Source organism: Odocoileus virginianus, chromosome 23 (genome assembly GCF_023699985.2).
Source record: "Odocoileus virginianus isolate 20LAN1187 ecotype Illinois chromosome 23, Ovbor_1.2, whole genome shotgun sequence".
NCBI classification, from domain to species: Eukaryota; Metazoa; Chordata; class Mammalia; order Artiodactyla; family Cervidae; genus Odocoileus; species Odocoileus virginianus.
Genome location: NC_069696.1, coordinates 52,822,881 through 52,839,716, shown reverse-complemented (window position 1 = coordinate 52,839,716; position 16,836 = coordinate 52,822,881). Strand labels below are relative to the sequence as shown.

General features: G+C 40.0%; 1 protein-coding gene across 4 annotated transcripts in view; it reads right to left on the bottom strand.

Moving 5' to 3' along the window:
* CDK17 (cyclin dependent kinase 17) overlaps positions 1 to 16,557 on the bottom strand; it is a 106,304-nt gene extending 89,747 nt beyond the window's left edge. Inside the window, exon 1 of one of the 4 annotated variants that reach the window (XM_070454144.1) lies at positions 16,476 to 16,557. Coding sequence is in view for 3 of the 4 variants with exons in the window: in XM_020869429.2 (XP_020725088.1) it covers positions 15,605 to 15,794 (190 nt within the window). In the remaining variant the exon portion in view is untranslated. Of the gene's footprint in view, positions 1 to 15,604; positions 15,876 to 16,475 lie in introns of those variants that run through there. The other 3 variants (XM_020869429.2, XM_020869427.2, XM_020869428.2) reach the window with 3 other exon arrangements.
* Positions 16,558 to 16,836: the final 279 nt, after the last annotated feature.

The following is a 16,836-nucleotide window of genomic DNA, read 5'->3' as shown; positions in this document are numbered from 1 at the left end:
CAGGAGAGCCATTAAGACTGAACTCTTTAGGCCCAAGTATAAAACACGCTTACTCCTTGGAAGGAAAGTTATGACCAACCTAGACAGCGTATTAAAAAGCAGAGACATTACTTTGCCAAAAAAGGTCCGTCTGGTCAAGGCTATGGCTTTTCCAGTAGTCATGTACGGATGTGAGAGTTGGACTATAAAGAAAGCTGAGCACCGAAGAATTGGTGCTTTGAACTGTGGTGTTGGAGAAGACTCTTGAGAGTCCCTTGGACTGCAAGGACATCCAACCAGTCCATTCTAAAGGAGATCAGTCCTGGGTGTTCATTGGAAGGACTGATGCTGAGGTTGAAACTCCAATACTTTGGTCACCTCATGCGAAGAGCTGACTCATTGGAAAAGACCCTGATGCTGGGAGGGATTGGGGGCAGGAGGAGAAGGGGACGACAGAGGATGAGATAGCTGGATGGCATCACGAACTCGATGGGCATGAGTTTGAGAAACTCCGGGAGTTGGTGATGGACAGGGAGGCCTGGCATGCTGCGATTCATGGGGGTTGCAAAGAGTCGGACACGACTGAGTAACTGAACTGAACTGATATCTCTTCTTACTATACTGCAGACTCGTGTGTGACCCCACAGACTGTAGCCCGCCAGGCTCCTCTGTCCACAGGATTCTCCAGACAAGAAAACTGGAGCAGGTTGCCATGCTCTTCTCCAGGGGATCTTCTCCACCCAGGGGTCAAACCTGCACCTCTTATGTCTCCTGCATTGGCAGGCAGTCTCATACATACAAGCAACTACTTGGGTGTCTCAGTAATGAAGTTAGGCTTCATTCCCCAGGAGGGAGAAAAAAAACTGTCACACTCCTCACCAAGAGAATGCACTGTCTTTGTAGATAGGCCTAAGGATTAGACAAATAGATTTTCAAACTTACTGTGGTTCTGAATGGGCACTGAGAACTGAAACCATCTGCACCCAGAGCTTACGGTCCACATTAACATCACTATTCAGCTGTCTTCAACAACACACTTTACTATTCCAGGAAACTCTTGCCCAAGCAGATAAGAATTGCAAATAACTTCATTGTTCATTCCAGGAACTTCACCAAAACCCCATATAAAACATCAGACTGTTCAACTTTTCAATAAATAGTAGTGAATGATTGTTTACTTTCCAAGATTCTGGGAAAAAAATCTCACCTCAAAATCCTTGCTTTACTATGTCTATCAATCCTAAACTATAACATCATGATCTCTACTAATTCTAATCAAGCTCCTACACTGAAATACCTGCATTAAAGATTTCAAATTTTCAATTAATATACCAACTTTGTTCTCCTTCCTAACTCTGCTATTCTTTTCACCCATACACATACCCTTCCTGTCCCAGCAGATCCTACCAACTCAGGAAAGATGGTGTCCTCCTTTACTATCACAAGCAACAAACTCACCATGTTATCTTGGGTAGTATTTTCTAGGAACCAACATTCCACAGCACTACCAGTTTCTCAAATGTCTGTTAAAATTCAGTTCAGCAATATGAGTTTCACAAGTACTATGAGGAAAATATGAATACCTATATAAAATGGTGTAAGAAATCAGCACCCTGTATTAGGCAACACATGCTGACACTACTGGTTCCAGTTTCTTAAGGAGTTAAAACTAATTTCTAAATAAGATGAAATAAAGAGATTACTGACATCAAAGGGGCCATAAAACCATTGAAGAGTTCTAAGGAAGATAGATGATAAATCACAGACAGGTTTAAGAATCGAAATAGGAACCAAAGAAGAAATAGGAAGGGGTAATAACTAAATATACGAATAATCCACAATGCTAATCATCTGGAAGAAAAAATACTGCTAAATATACAACAGTATAACAGTGAAAAGAAACTTTAAGAGTCTTTATTTCTGTAAAACTTTTAAGCCATGATTCAGAATTAAGATACAATGAAATGCTTAATGTATTTTCTAGAAAGTCTAAACTTCATATCCACCAAGAGTAAATGTATAAAGATTTCTTCTACTATATATCATTTAAAGTACCAATAAGGCCACAGGCATGCTTACACAGGCATGAAAGAAAAGGTTAAGCATTTAAAATGACTCAATAATTGGGAGGAACTGAAGAATTCAAACTTTTAAGATCTAAGTGTAAAAAAGGAAATCACAAGTACTAGAAAAAAATATGGATGAATCCCTTCACAACTTTTCTAACTATATTTCAAAATCCAGAAACACTAAAAAACTACCATATAAAAAAGGAAAAATCTGCATGAAAAAATCAGAGAATCCATATATAAATACTTGCAACCCATATCACAAAAAGGGCTAATCTCCCTAAAGGGAACTAGATTCCATATATATATTCCATATATGGAATCTAGAAAGAGGGAACTGCTGAATTAGTTGCAAAGCGTCAATGGAGAAACAAATACAGAGAACAGACTTACGGGCACGGTGAGAAGGGAGGGGAGGGTGCGATGCATGGAGAGAGGACCACGGACACCTACACTACCGCATGTAGAAGATAGCGCCAGGGGGATTCAATGTATGTCTCCGGAACGCAAACAGGGGCCCTGTACCAACCTGGGGGGGGGGAATGGGAGGGAGGTTCCAGGGGGAGGGGCATGTGTGTACCTATGGCTGAGTCATGTTGATGTTTGACAGAAAATGAAATTCTGTAAAGCAATTATCCTTCAATTAAAAATAAATTTAATTTTTTTAAAAAGTGCTAATATCCCTATAGAGAACTCCTGAAATTAAGAAGAAAAAGGCCAACAACCAAAGAGAATAAATAAGTTAAATGCCCATTAAACATATCAAAAAAATACTCAATGTTATTCATGATGAGACAAACACCACAGTGGGAGTTATACCAGATCTTAAACAAAAGTTTTTAGATACATCTAAAAGAATTACAGAAACACCTATTTTTATTAATAAATGTTTTATAATAGTTTTAGATTTACAGAAAAATTTCAAAGATAGTACAGAGTCTCCCTACACCACACACTTAGCTTCTGCTATTAGATTTTGTATTATCGTGGTTTGTCACAATTAATGAACCAAAACTGATATATTATAATTAACTAAAGTCTTCATTTAGATTTTATTAGTTTTTATCTAATGTTCTTTGCTGTTCCAGGATCCCATGCAGTGTACCACATTACAGTATAATCATCTTCTCAGGCTACTTTAGGCACTGACAGTTTCTCAGACATTCCCAGTTTTGGTGACCCTGACAGTTTTCAACAGTACTGTTCAGTTATTTTATGGAATATCCCTCAATTGAGATTTGCTTGATGCTTTTCTCACGATTAGCCTGGGTTACAATTTGGGGGAGGAAGACCACAGAGGTGAAGTGCTATTCTCAACACACCACATTATCAATGTAATTTATGACTGCTGAAGTTACTCTGTCACCCTATTTAGGCTGCTATAACAGAATACTTTAGACTAGGCGGCTTATAAACCACAGAAATGTATTTTCTCACAGTTCCACAGGCTGGGCAGTCCAAGACCAACGTTACTGCATATTTAGTATTTGGTGAGAGCCCACTTTCTAGTTCACAGACTGCTGTCTTCTCATTGTGTCTTCACAGAACAAGGGATCTCTTAGATTTCTTACCACTAATTCCATTCATGAGAGCTCCACCCTCATGGCATAAGCATCTCCTAAGGGTCCCACTTCCAAATACCATTACACTGGGGATTAGGTTTCAACACAGGAATTTTAGGGAAATCCTTGCTTTTAGACTATGTTGCTATTGTTACTGTTCAGTCACTAAGTCTTGCAAGTCTCACTAAGTCTTTGTAACCCCATGGACTGCAGCACCCCAGGCTTCCGAGTCCTTCACTATCTCCCAGACTTTGCTCAACTCATGTCCACTGAATAGGTGATGACATCCAGCCATTTCATCCTCTGCTGCCCTCTTCTGCTCTCAAGTCTTTCTCAAGATCAGGGTCTTTTCCAACGAGTCAGCTCTTCACAACAGGTGGCCAAAGTATTCAAGCATCAGCATCAATCCTTTCAAAGAATATTCAGGACTGATTCCCTTTAGGACTGACTGGTTTGATATCCTTGCTGTCCAAGGGGCTCTCAAGAGTCTTCTTCAACACCATAGTTCAAAAGCATCAATTCTTCAGTGCTCAGCCTTTTTTATGGTCCAACTCTCACATCCATACACGACTACTGGAAAAACTGTCAGTCAGTCAGTCAGTTCAGTCGCTCAGTCCTGTCAGATTCTTTGCGACCCCATGAACCACAGCACGCCAGGCCTCCCTGTTCATCACCAACACCCGGAGTCCACCCAAACCCATGCCCATCGAGTTGGTGATGCCATCCAGCCATCTCATCCTCTGTCGTCCCCTTCTCCTCCTGCCCCCAGTCCTTCCCAGCATCAGGGTCTTTTCCAATGAGTCAACTCTTCGCATCAGGTGGCCAAAGTATTGGAGTCTCAGCTTCAGCATCAGTCCTTCCAATGAACACCCAGACTGATCTCCTTTAGGATGGACTGGTTGGATCTCCTTGCAGTCCAAGGGACTCTCAAGAGTCTTCTCCAACACCACAGTTGAAAAGCATCAATTCTTCGGCACTCAGCTTTCTTCACCGTCCAACTCTCACATCCATACATGACCACTGGAAAAACCACAGCCTTGACTAGATGGACCTTTGTTGGCAAAGTAATGTCTCTGCTTTTAAATATGCTATCCAGGTTGGTCATAACTTTCCTTCCAAGGAGTAAGCGTCTTTTAATTTCATGGCTGCAATCACCATCTGCAGTGATTTTGGAGCCCCCAAAAATAAAGTCTGACACAGTTTCCCCATCTATTTTCCATGAAGTGATGGGACCAGATGCCATGATCCTAGTTTTCTGAACGTTGAGCTTTAAGCCAACTTTTTCACTCTCCTCCTTCACTTTCATCAAGAGGCTTTTTAGCTCCTCCACTTTCTGCCATAAGGGTGGTGTCGTCTGCATATCTGAGGTTTTTGGTATGTCTCGGCAATCTTGATTCCAGCTTGTGCTTCTTCCAGCCCAGCGTTTCTCTTGATGTACTCTGCAAATAAGTTAAATAAGTAGGGTGACAATACACAGCTTTGACGTACTCCTTTTCCTATTTGGAACCAGTCTGTTGTTCCATGTCTGGTTCTAACTGTTGCTTCCTGACCTGCATACAGGAAAAACTGTAGCTTTGACTATATGGACCCTTGCTGGCAAAGTGATATTTCTGCATTTTAATATGCCATCTAGCTTTGTCATAGATTTCATTCCAAGGAAAAAGCATCTTTTAAATTCACGGCTGCAATCACCATCCAAGTTATTTTGGAGTCCAAGAAAAGAAAATCTGCTACTGTTTCCACTTTTCCCCCAACTACTTGTCATGAAATAATGGGACTGGATGCCATGATGTTAGTTTGCTGAATGCTCTTGGATCATAAGCTATCCATCGGCTTATGCAAATGGTACACATATGTTAACTGTTTGGCAAAATAATGGCAAAAAATAGGAAACAACACAAAGACCCACAGAGGACTGAGTGACCATATATCCAATAGAGTACAACCACCATTAAAAATAAGGAAGATCTTTATACATGAAAAAAGCCTCCAAACTAAAATATACATTTATTTACATTTGCCAAGAAACACCTGGAAAAATAAGCAGGATACTAAAAGAAATGTTTGCCTATAAAAGGTGTGTGAGGAAAAACAAGAAGAAAGCAAAAGAGGAAACAAAACCCTGTGTGTCTCTACACATACTTCTAGGTTCATAACCACACTGGGTCCATGCTAAGTAAGACGCTTCAGTTGTCTGACTGTACCACCCGACCAATGCAGCCTGCCAGGCTCCACTGTCCATGGGGATTCTCAAGGCAAGAATACTGGAGTGGGTGGTGGTGCCCTCCTCTCCACGGACTCTTCCCAATGCAGGGACAGAAACCGCGTCTGTTAACGTCTAACCTGCATTGGCAAGCAGGTTTTTTACCACAAGCACCACCTGGGGAGGCCCATAATCATCTTACTTATTCCAAAAATTTTTAACTTTAATTTCTGCAAAGAATTTTTAATGCCTACATCTGTAAAAATATTTGAAGGGTTCAAATAGAAAGAAAGAATGGGGAAGGGAGAGAATCATTTCTGAAAAGTATATTATGAGACAAGATAGCTCCCGCTTAGGGACAATTATGTACCAAAATTTCATTGCAAGCTTTAATTAAAAAAAAAATGCTGAAATGTACTCTACCTGCTAAAATAAGCCTAATCTCAGAACTTAACTGAATTACTATTAGACAAATAATTATAGTGCTGTAAAATCACCTTCGTTATTAACACAAAGATAAAGTCTAAAGAACTACAAAATCATCTGTATAAGCACAATATTTGTGTTATTGACTAGTAAGCTGATACTTAAGGCTAATTAAAAGTATCTATTATTTCTATATGCTAAAATTTACCATTTTTTTCTATTTCCCCAAGAAAATGGTGAAACCAATTTCTAACATAAAGAAACATATCCTCATTGGAAGATAAAAATGGCAGGGGTCTGCAAATAAAAACACACATCCAAGTTCTCCTAAGAGCCAGTAAAATAATTTTCATGTCTGAGGTGAACCAAACCAGAGAACAAGGGCACAGGTAGCTCTTTTTAAAGTAGGAAAGCAATCCTCTGAGGCCTCCATCACAAAAAGCTGTCCATTCAACCCTCAGAAGTAGCTCACTTGCAGCTGTTCACAAAACTTTCCCAAAACTCACAGTAGAGAAGATTATATTCTACCTAAAAATGTTCCACTGGTGAATAAAATCCAAACTCCTTGCTGGTGTATCTTCCTCTCTCACCTCATCTTCTACCACTGTGCCCATAAGCAACCTCTATTTCTCTACTCCTACTATACTACAAGTGGTTGATAGAGAATGTAGTCTTTTAAAATAATGCCTAAAGTCTTTACTCATACCTCCTTTTCACCCATTTCTTTTATCCGAGAATGCTTCCCTTCTTTTCTGTTTGTAGAGCTAATTATCTTTAGCATCTCCTCTGAGAAATCTACCTAATACCCTTGGCTAAAAGCCATTCCCTCATTCTCCTCAGGTAAACTATTTAAGTCCACCTTTAGTGAGAGCATGAAATGGATAAAATCTATCATAATTTACATAAGTTTTACTGAGATGCTCTTTACATGGCATAATCTGGACTAAGTAAATAGAAGTCTATCCTGATTCCTAATACATTTCTTATTAGATGTGTTGACCTATTTAGGATTAAAATTTTATAGCAGAGAAGACCAGTTTTGGGGGAAAAAAAAGGAGACAACTATATCTTTTTTTTTTTGCCTGTCATTTACAAAAGTAGAATAAGAATACATATATAATATCAAAATTATTGGGAGAAAATATTCAGCATCTTGCCATACCAGGCAGGAAGATATAACATGGTGAAAAGTTAAAATAAGCTGGAATTAGTACAAGAACACATGGATCACCAAAACATGGATCACCAAAATGAATTCTCTGACTTTAGAAAAGAAAAAAAGCTTTATATGTAGTAATTTGATACAAAGAAAATATCACAAAATAACAAATCTAGTCAAAGCTATGATTTTTCCAGTAGTCATGTATGGATGTGAGAGTTGGACTATAAAGAAAGTTGAGCACTGAAGAACAGATGCTTTTGAACTGCAGTGTTGGAGAAGACTCTTGAGAATCCCTTGGACTGCAAGGAGATCAAACCAGTCCATCCTAAAGGAAATCAGTCCTGAATATTCACTGGAAGAACTGATGCTTAAGCTGCAACTCCATACTCTGGCCACCTGATGCAAAGAACTGACTCACTGGAAAAGACCCTGATGCTGGGAAAGATTGAAGGTGGGAGAAGGGGATGACAGAGGATGAGATGGTTAGATGGCATCACCGACTCAGTGGACATGAGATTGAGTAAAGTCTGGGAGTTGGTGATGGACAGTGAGGCCTGGTATGCTGCAGTCCATGGGGGCACAAAGAATCAGGCATGACTGAGCAATTAAACTGAATTGCTGGTGCTGCTAAGTCGCTTCAGTAGTGCCCACCAGGCTCCCCCGCCCCTGGGATTCTCCAGGCAAGAACACTAGAGTGGGCTGCCATCCTTCTCCAATGCATGAAAGTGAAAGTGAAGTCGCTCAGTCACGTCCGACTCTCAGGGACCCCATGGACTGCAGCCTACCAGGCTCCTCCGTCCATGGGATTTTCCAGGCAAGAGCACTGGAGCGGGGTGCCACTGCCTTCTCTGGAACTGAACAACAACAAAAGAAGCTGTAAGGATTTAGGGAAAGCTAATAGTCTCCTCCCCAGCAGTTTGAGGGGACAATACAGAGGGAAGAAAAAAACAACAAAAACCAACATCCTAGCAATCAAAGAAATTCAAACAAAATGGTTATCTTTGTATAAGCAAATTATCAGAAGCAAATATTCTAAGTATTTGTGTCACTGAAAATAGATGTGGTAGATTATCGGTGGCACTGGTGCAACAGGCATTACCAGAAAAGGTTCCCAGGCTTCGATGTGGGAGTTCCATTTCTGTATATCTAGTCATCCTAAGGAAATATAAAATGGGGGTGGTGCATCACATGCTGGAGTTTGTCCCTGCACAATTTAAAATAGGGAAAATTTTAAAGTGATAATTTAATAATTATCAACCACTATGAAATGTTTAAACTTCTTTTGATAAACTGATTAACCACTAAAAATTATAACCATAAAAATTAGTATTACCATAAAAACTTAATTATAAAAAGGATCTTAGGTAAAAATATTTAACTCTAAATATGAAAAAAGACAAAAGAACTATTTGAAGATGATAACCACTGTTAGGGAATTTAAAGTCTATTTTCTACATTATTTTATGTTCTTATATTTAAAAGATCATTTCCAAAACATAATAATTGAGCCTATAGAGGCAGAAAACCGTAAGACACTGGAAAGAAACTAAAATAATTGAACAAGATGGGCATTAGACTGGGGTGGTTCCAATGCTTTGGTAGTCTATGTAAGCAAACTAAAACCTAAGCCAGACTCAATATACTTGTATTTGAGAAAATTAAACTAAAGAACAACCAACCAACTAGGCTTTCCTAAATAAGGCTATCACTTAAACTATAGCCAGTCAAGTTAATTTCCTTTCTTTGCTTCCATGTCTTCTCTATAAAAACCTCCACCCTCCTCCTATTGGTGGAGTACTCCTAACCACTTGTGGCTTGGCACTACCTGATTCAAATCAAGGTATGCTCAAATAAAGTTGAAAATTTTTTATGTACCTCAGTTTACTGGTTTTTGACTTTTTTTTTTTTTGGCTGCACTGCATGGCAAGCAGGATCTTAGCTCTCCAACCAAGGACCAAAGCCATTCCCACTGCAGTGGAGACTTAACCACTGGACCAACAGGGAAGTCCCCTCAGTTGACCTTTTGACCAAACAAACTAAAAAAGCAAGACGAAAACATTCACCAAAGTAAATAAAATAACTGCAACAGAAGACTTTTGTACATCAACCTAAGAAAACCTCCCCCCAAACACAATTAAACTAGGGAATATAAAATAGAAAAGAGAAAAATAAGATGGAATGATGAAAGTTTTTAATCACTTTGCCTTTAACTTATATATAGTGGTTCCTCCCCTTGAAACTAAGCTAAATCCTAGAACAATGACTCTAAAATTCAAGAACTACTTGAAATATTTTTTAAAAACCCAAACCCATAGTATCCTAATTCAGTTGCTCTAGGACAGGGCTTGAAATTTTACACACACACAGAGGCTTCTAGTTTTGTCGTTTTTAATCAGGTTAAGGCCACTGACCTACAAATAAGAAAATAAAAACAAAGTAAACAGAAAAAATCTAAGCAGATTTTATGATGACGGAAAAATGCAAAACTAGTTTCCTTTTTTTGATGGGTAAGTTTTATTAGCTGTTATTCTATTTTGACTTCAGAATATCTGACTCACACATAAAACTCTTTAAGAAGAAAAGCATATATATATTGTCTAGACCATTAAAATGTCAAATAAACGGCACAGCACAGAGAAACAGGGCAGACGGCTACAAGGAAACTTTGGTTGGCCCGAAGGAAAAGCTTATCAATGTGCTCATCAGGAAGATTATGACAGTTTTATTCCTAGCGGTCATTAGATAAGAAACAACGATGAATATCCTACTTCAGTCCGATAGCCTATGTTATGCCCCTCCTGCCAATACACATAAGGGGTGCAACATACACCCATTAGTAACATTAACTCACTAACACATTGATTCTCAAATTCGGTGAGAGGCATATTAGAAAATCCATGGGGTATATCTATAGTTTAAAAAGCCAGAGATGATTTTGACTCAATTATCCCTGTGAATCACTTACTTAGACATTCATCAACCTGAAGCAATGGCTCTGCAAAGCAATTCTAGTACCATAACCAAGTTTTTCCCACTATAATGCACAGTAATAATAATTGCTGAGTACTCACTAGGTGCAAGATACTCTGCAAAATCTTCTATACATACCATTTAATTTCTGTAACCCTATAAAGTAGGGGCTGTCATTCCCAATTTTACAGAAGAAAATGACCCTGAAGAGTTCAACTAGATCAAGATCACATAGTTATTAGTTATTACTGAAGCAGTCTTTATGGGGGAGGGGGAACTATAATCAATTCTAAACTTTACATAATAGAAATGTGTTGCAGAGTTTTTTTCCAAAAAATTATAGCTAAAAGTTAAAATGTCAACCATTTTACAGCTTCCTGGAAAAAAAACGGGTCAGAGGAAAACGGAAATGTAAATAATATCTGGAGAAGGAATGGCAAAAATCCATGTTCACAAACTTACAGGCAAAAATTACTGCAAAATACAATGCTAACTTCTGTTTCTGGAGTGACAAAATGTAGGTATATATCATCTTGAAAATTTAACTGATATAAACATTCTCAGCATTTTAAGGCCATATAATTTTTTGAATATGAAAAAGCATCAAATCTTACAAATTGTGAAAACTTTTTTTTTAAATATCACATCTCAAGATATTATCTAGCTATAATCTGATTTCTCAAATCTAGTTTTTATAACACACTATATCAAAGATTTAACTTAAAACGCAATTTTAAAAACCTCAATGAAATGTCTAATTTTAAAAGTAGACAATAAAGCAGTTTTAACTACAGTAATTTCAATGAAAAGTGTATATATACATAAACTATAAGGTTAACAGGAATGACATTAAATGCACTGTTCTGAGTGCAATTCTGTATTTTAATGAATTTAAGTCTAGTACTCTACAGCTAAACAGTTGGATTTCATTAAGGATGAAATTTTATCCAAATCTTATTCTTGATATTAACCAATGTTTTTAGACCTTTAAAAATAGCCATTTTATTCACATGGGCTTCCCAGGTGGCAGAGTGGTAAAGAACTCGCCTGCCAATGCAGGAGAATCAGGAGGCATGGGTTAAATCCTCAGTTCAGAAGATCCCCTAGAGGAGGAAATGGCAACCCACTGTAATATTCTTGCCTGGAAAACCCCATGGACAGAGTTTAGCAGGCTACAGGGAGTGGCAAAGAGTAGGACACAACTGACCGTGCACATGCGCACACACACCTTGTATTTACATGTAGATATTGTATTTACATGTAGATGTTGTAATTGTATACAGATTAGATATTGTATCTGATTTGTGTAAAAGAATAATCTTTGAAGATTACATCTCTTTTCTTTTCATTTGCATATATCTCACATGTAATTTAAAAGGCCCAATAATACCAAGTTATTGCCCCTCCACAACTGGCCTACTAACTGCTTCCAGATCACTCTCATAAAAACACAACAAACACGAAACACAGGCTCTTTATTTTCTACTGTATCAAAATTAATTGACTATTTCTAGGCCATAACTAACCTGACTCTTATTTACTAATTCAATGTTTTTTCTAATTCCATCACTTCATTCACTCAATTAAGCAATAGATATGGGGGAAATACCAAAATTTAAAAAGCACGGTCCCTCTGGTGCACAAAGAGTCAAAAGGGTGAAGACTTGTAAATAACTAATTACAACACAATGTATTCAGTTCTACACAGGGTGCTAAGTCCTTAGCTGTGTCTGACTCTGCGACCCTGTGGACCGTAGCCCACAGGCTCTGTCCTTGAGGATTCTCCAGGCGTGAATACTGGAGCGGGTTGCCATGCTCTTCCTCAGGGGATCTTCCCGGCCCAGGGACTGAACCTCCGCTCTTACATTTCCTATACTGGCAAGCAGGTTCTTTACCACCAGCCCCACAAGGGAGGCCCGACTGAGTCCTACAGTGGACAGAAACACTACAGCAGGATCACAGTAACTCCACCAGAATCAATCAAAGACAAATTCGAGGAAGTAACTTTGTCCTCAGAAAAGAGAATTTCTCTCCAAGTGTCACAGCACTGTAATATCTACACACCAGTTTCCTCATCTCTGTATCCCAGTGCTGACCACAGTGGTAGTACGGGGTAGACATGCACTTCAGACATGGATGAACAGATGAATGGATGGATTTCATTAAGGATGAAATTTTATCACAATAAAATTTGGTACATGCTCAAATAAGGTGAACTAATTTTAACTTTAAGAGAATTATAGACAACTTTCACTTATCCCAAAGTCATGGATCTGTAAGTCTACCTCCTTACATATAGTGTTCAATATCATATGTTACAGCAGAACATAGCATTATTTATAGTAGGCATCCCACCTATTAGATTTACTGATAGACGTCTACTGATTTTGCCAGGCGGCCAATAGAGAGGAAAACTGGCTAGGAAAGGTAAGCTGCACCTCAGATACATTCACTATATTTTTCTGGTCCTTAACAATTTCTCTTTTCAGGTCAAACATTTTGCAGATATCAAACGGACTGCCACTAAAAAATTTGAGAGCAAAACAATGACAAAGAATTCACGAATGACAGTAAAAATTCTTGGCTTAATTTTGTAAGTATCTCACAGAAATCTTTTTTTTTTAAGGTCAGTCTAATAGGTCCTCTCCCCACCAGTTCAAAGAAATTGCCAACACTGTAAGCTGAATGCTAGTAAATTATACCAGGTTTTCTATCGTAGGCTGTTTTTTACTTCATTGATACTATATAAAGCACATTTTAAGATACCATCAACCTGTTTATCTTCATTATTTCAAATGCAAAGTGTCATAATCAGTTTACAAAATGCATTTTAAATACTTTATCCATTTAAAAGATTAAGCAGAAACTACACATTCAAAATTCAAAGAACTGTTTTTCCTTCACATATATGAAAGGGGACAACTTTTAAAATAGATAAAATACTCTAAAGAATATTTTATAAGCTGGATTTAACTTATAATGTCTTTTTCTATAATACAGCAATACATTCATTACAATTACACATCATGGAAGTATAAAAGCCATATAAATGTCATGTCATGATGCTCTAATTTTTATTAAGACTAGAGAACAGTAATAAAGATTCAAAATATAATGCCCTATAAATATTCAGTACTATTAGACAATAACAAAGGAAATATCAGGGCAAAAATTGTGTTCATGGAAAATTTTTTATATTAAGTAACATCATTATCTTCACTTTTGAATGTCTATCTCAGTAGCCATTGTTCACAATCTCTGCAGTGTTTTAGTTAGTACTATTTCACCAATAGAAGAGAAAAATATCCGCTGAAAATAAGGGAAAAAACAAAGGCATTGACAGAGTAAATTTTCCAAGCCATCTCTTTTCACCATAACCACAGGACTAAACCAAGTAAATGAAAACTAAATATATCAACATTTATATAATTTTAAATTTCCTTAGTCAACACAGCTATTTTGTGCTACAGAAAAAATTTATTTTTCTATTAGTAAAACCAATGTCTTATTAGAACAAGACTGCTGGTGTACAAAGCTACCACGACCACATTGAATCGCTATCATACACGGAATTAATTATTCTAATTTCATCTTTCCTTACTATGTATCTCTTTGCCTTTTCATTACTATGTATCACTTCTTCCCCCCTCCCCTTCTTTTTTCTTCAGGTAATCAGAGTCACTGGCAAGCTGCACTATTTCAAATATCCAACACTAAAAGTGATTTTAATGGACCTGAATCCAAAGATGAGAATACATTACACATTTTATAGAAGCTCCTTTTAGTAACAGGCAAATCAGAATATTAACAAGACAACTTTTTTTTTTTAACAAGAATTCTTTTTTTTTTTTTTTTACTGACTGTAAAGGTCAGCTGAAAATTTGAAAGATACAGAAATGTATTTTTACTCATCTGTAAGTCCCACTACCCAAATTTTTGTTGACTTTTTGGTAGATTTCCTTCCAGTGAGGATAAAACTTCAAGGAACTAATTAGACACTAATAATTATGTGGGGGGGGGGAAATCAGTGTATCCTCAACACAGCCTTTCGATAAATATATGAAACATTGATTATTAATGATATGACTTGTTAATTTCAAAGAATTTAGGGAGTCTTTCAATTCAGACTGATCCCTAAACTGAAGTCCCTTTCACAATTTTTATAGTGTCAACATTTTAATGGCAAATTCTTACAATGATTATCAACAGTGATGTCAAACACATTTCAACATGCTTTTCTTTTTGCTGTTAAAAAAAAATCAATAATGTATTTGCACAGTCATTTTAAAACAGCTTAAATTCAAAGACAAAATTCTTTGAAGCCCAGTATTCAAAACCATTAGTCTTCCCGGCCCATAAGATAATTTACCAGATAAAAGGTTACCACTTCTACATCTAGAAATCCCTTCCATTAAAAAAAAAAAAAAATTCCTTAAATATAGCCACATTTTTTCTTTTGTTCCAACCCATTGTTTATGGAAGTATGCAGATATTAGAAATACAAAGACTGAAATGACTTCATTAACAAAACAACATCAACATTTAATAAATAAACCAACTACTTAATCTTATAAAAGAACAGAACAAAACCAATTAAATGCTAGCAAGTCCTTTTCTTACAGTATGGTTAAACCTTATTTCTAGCTTCTAGGAAGGCTTTCCTTTACTCAGGACATCAAAGATCTTAAAAAATCCCATTCATTTTCTTCTAATGGTCAATACACCTAAAATACAGTAATTTCAGATTTGTTACTCTGACCTTCTTACGTAAAAGCCTTTTAAAAGAAATCCTTCAACAAAGACTTGAGAAAGAACCAGCAAAGTTTGAGTAAACAATTGTCTAAGTCAAGCATTTCCTGATAAGTGACAGAATATCTAGCGGCTGCCAGGGATATACTTGCTGACCCTAAGAAGTCAAAACTCAAAACAAAATTTGCCACTTTTGTATCTAAAACGTTAATCTGGCTAATAAGTAAAAGGGGATAATCCATGACAACGACGTATCTCTGGTGGACCCATTGATATAGAGGAGGAGCGCCATGGATTTCAGCTACATGCTTTTGCCATTTCAGCAGAAGAAAAGCTAATTGTTAACGGCCATGTGACATTATAAGATCCCAGAAAGGAAAGGGTGGGAGGAAGAGAGGAGTTCAAGGCAGTTCAGGGTCAGAACAAGCTCAGACATCCTGTCATTAGCAAACGTTCCCCAAGCAGAAGGCATAATACTGCTTACCCGAAAAGGAGTGGGTGAGAAGGGAAGAACGAGGGGAAAACCGAAGGAGAGTCTGTGTGGCACGGAGGGGGTGATGGGAGGGAGCAGATCTGGAGCTCTCCAGCCGAGTTGGGGAGCAAAAACCATCGGGCACAAAAACCCTGAGAAAAGCAACTGCGACGCAGACGACAGTACTTGGCAGCCCCTTCATCTCCCCCTCACCATCGGTTACTGGGGTTTCCCACCTTCCCTCCACCTCTGCTCTGGCCAACACTCTGGGGTGTGACCCGCCCGCGGGAGGCTGCCCCGAGCTTTGTCTCGGCCGGCTCCCCACGCGAGGGCTCCTCCTCCTCCCGCTCCCCACCCGCGCACACCCCCGGCGTCTCCAAGGAGCTGGAAACGCGGCGGCCGCCGCCTCTTCGCCCACCTCCCGCGGACCCGCGCCCCTTCCTTCCCCTCGGAGCTGCGCCGCCCGCTCCCGCAGCTCCACCCCCGCCGCGGGGACCTTTGTGTCTCGGGAGACTTTCTGCCTCTTCCCCTCCTCGGCCTCGCGGGGAGACCGGCCTGCCCCCGGAGACCAAGACGGCAGCAAACACGGGCGCGGCGGCGGCTGAAGGCGCCTCCCGCGAAGGAGCCAGAACGTCAGACACCCACCCCCACCCCACGCCCAGGGAAGTGCCCGGGGTCCGCGCTGGACCCCAGGGACGACAGGCACCAGGGAGCCCCCTGCGCCGCGCCGCCCTCTCTCAACTTCCGACCGGGCCCGAGCCTCCCGCGCCCCTACCCAGCCGCCCGCCCCGGCCCCCAGTCCCAGGCACCCTGCGGCCCCGCTCCGCCCGGGGTCGGCGCGGCAGGAGGGAAAGCCCCGCACCGTCGCCGGCCGCCAACTCACCAGCAAGTGCGGGGGCTGCGTCCCGAGAGCAGGCGAGGCGAGAGAGGCGCAGAGGCAAAGCGGCTCCGCCGACGCCCGCGGCGACCGGATGCAGGTCCGGGTCCCAGCCTCTGGCCGACCCGAGGCGCCTCCGACGCGCAGGCCTCCGCCGCCGCAGCCGCGTTCCAGCTCTCGCCGAAGAGTCCGAGCCTCCGGCAGGGGCCGCGGGTCCCTCACGCGTTGCCAAGCCCCCCGGACAACATGGCTCCCGGGCCGCCGAGTCGCGCGGACGGCCCACTAATCCCCTTGGAGGAGCCGGGGTGGGAGCGGGGCGGGCAGGGAGGCGCCGACGCCCGGCTGAGGCGGCCGGGCCGGACACGGG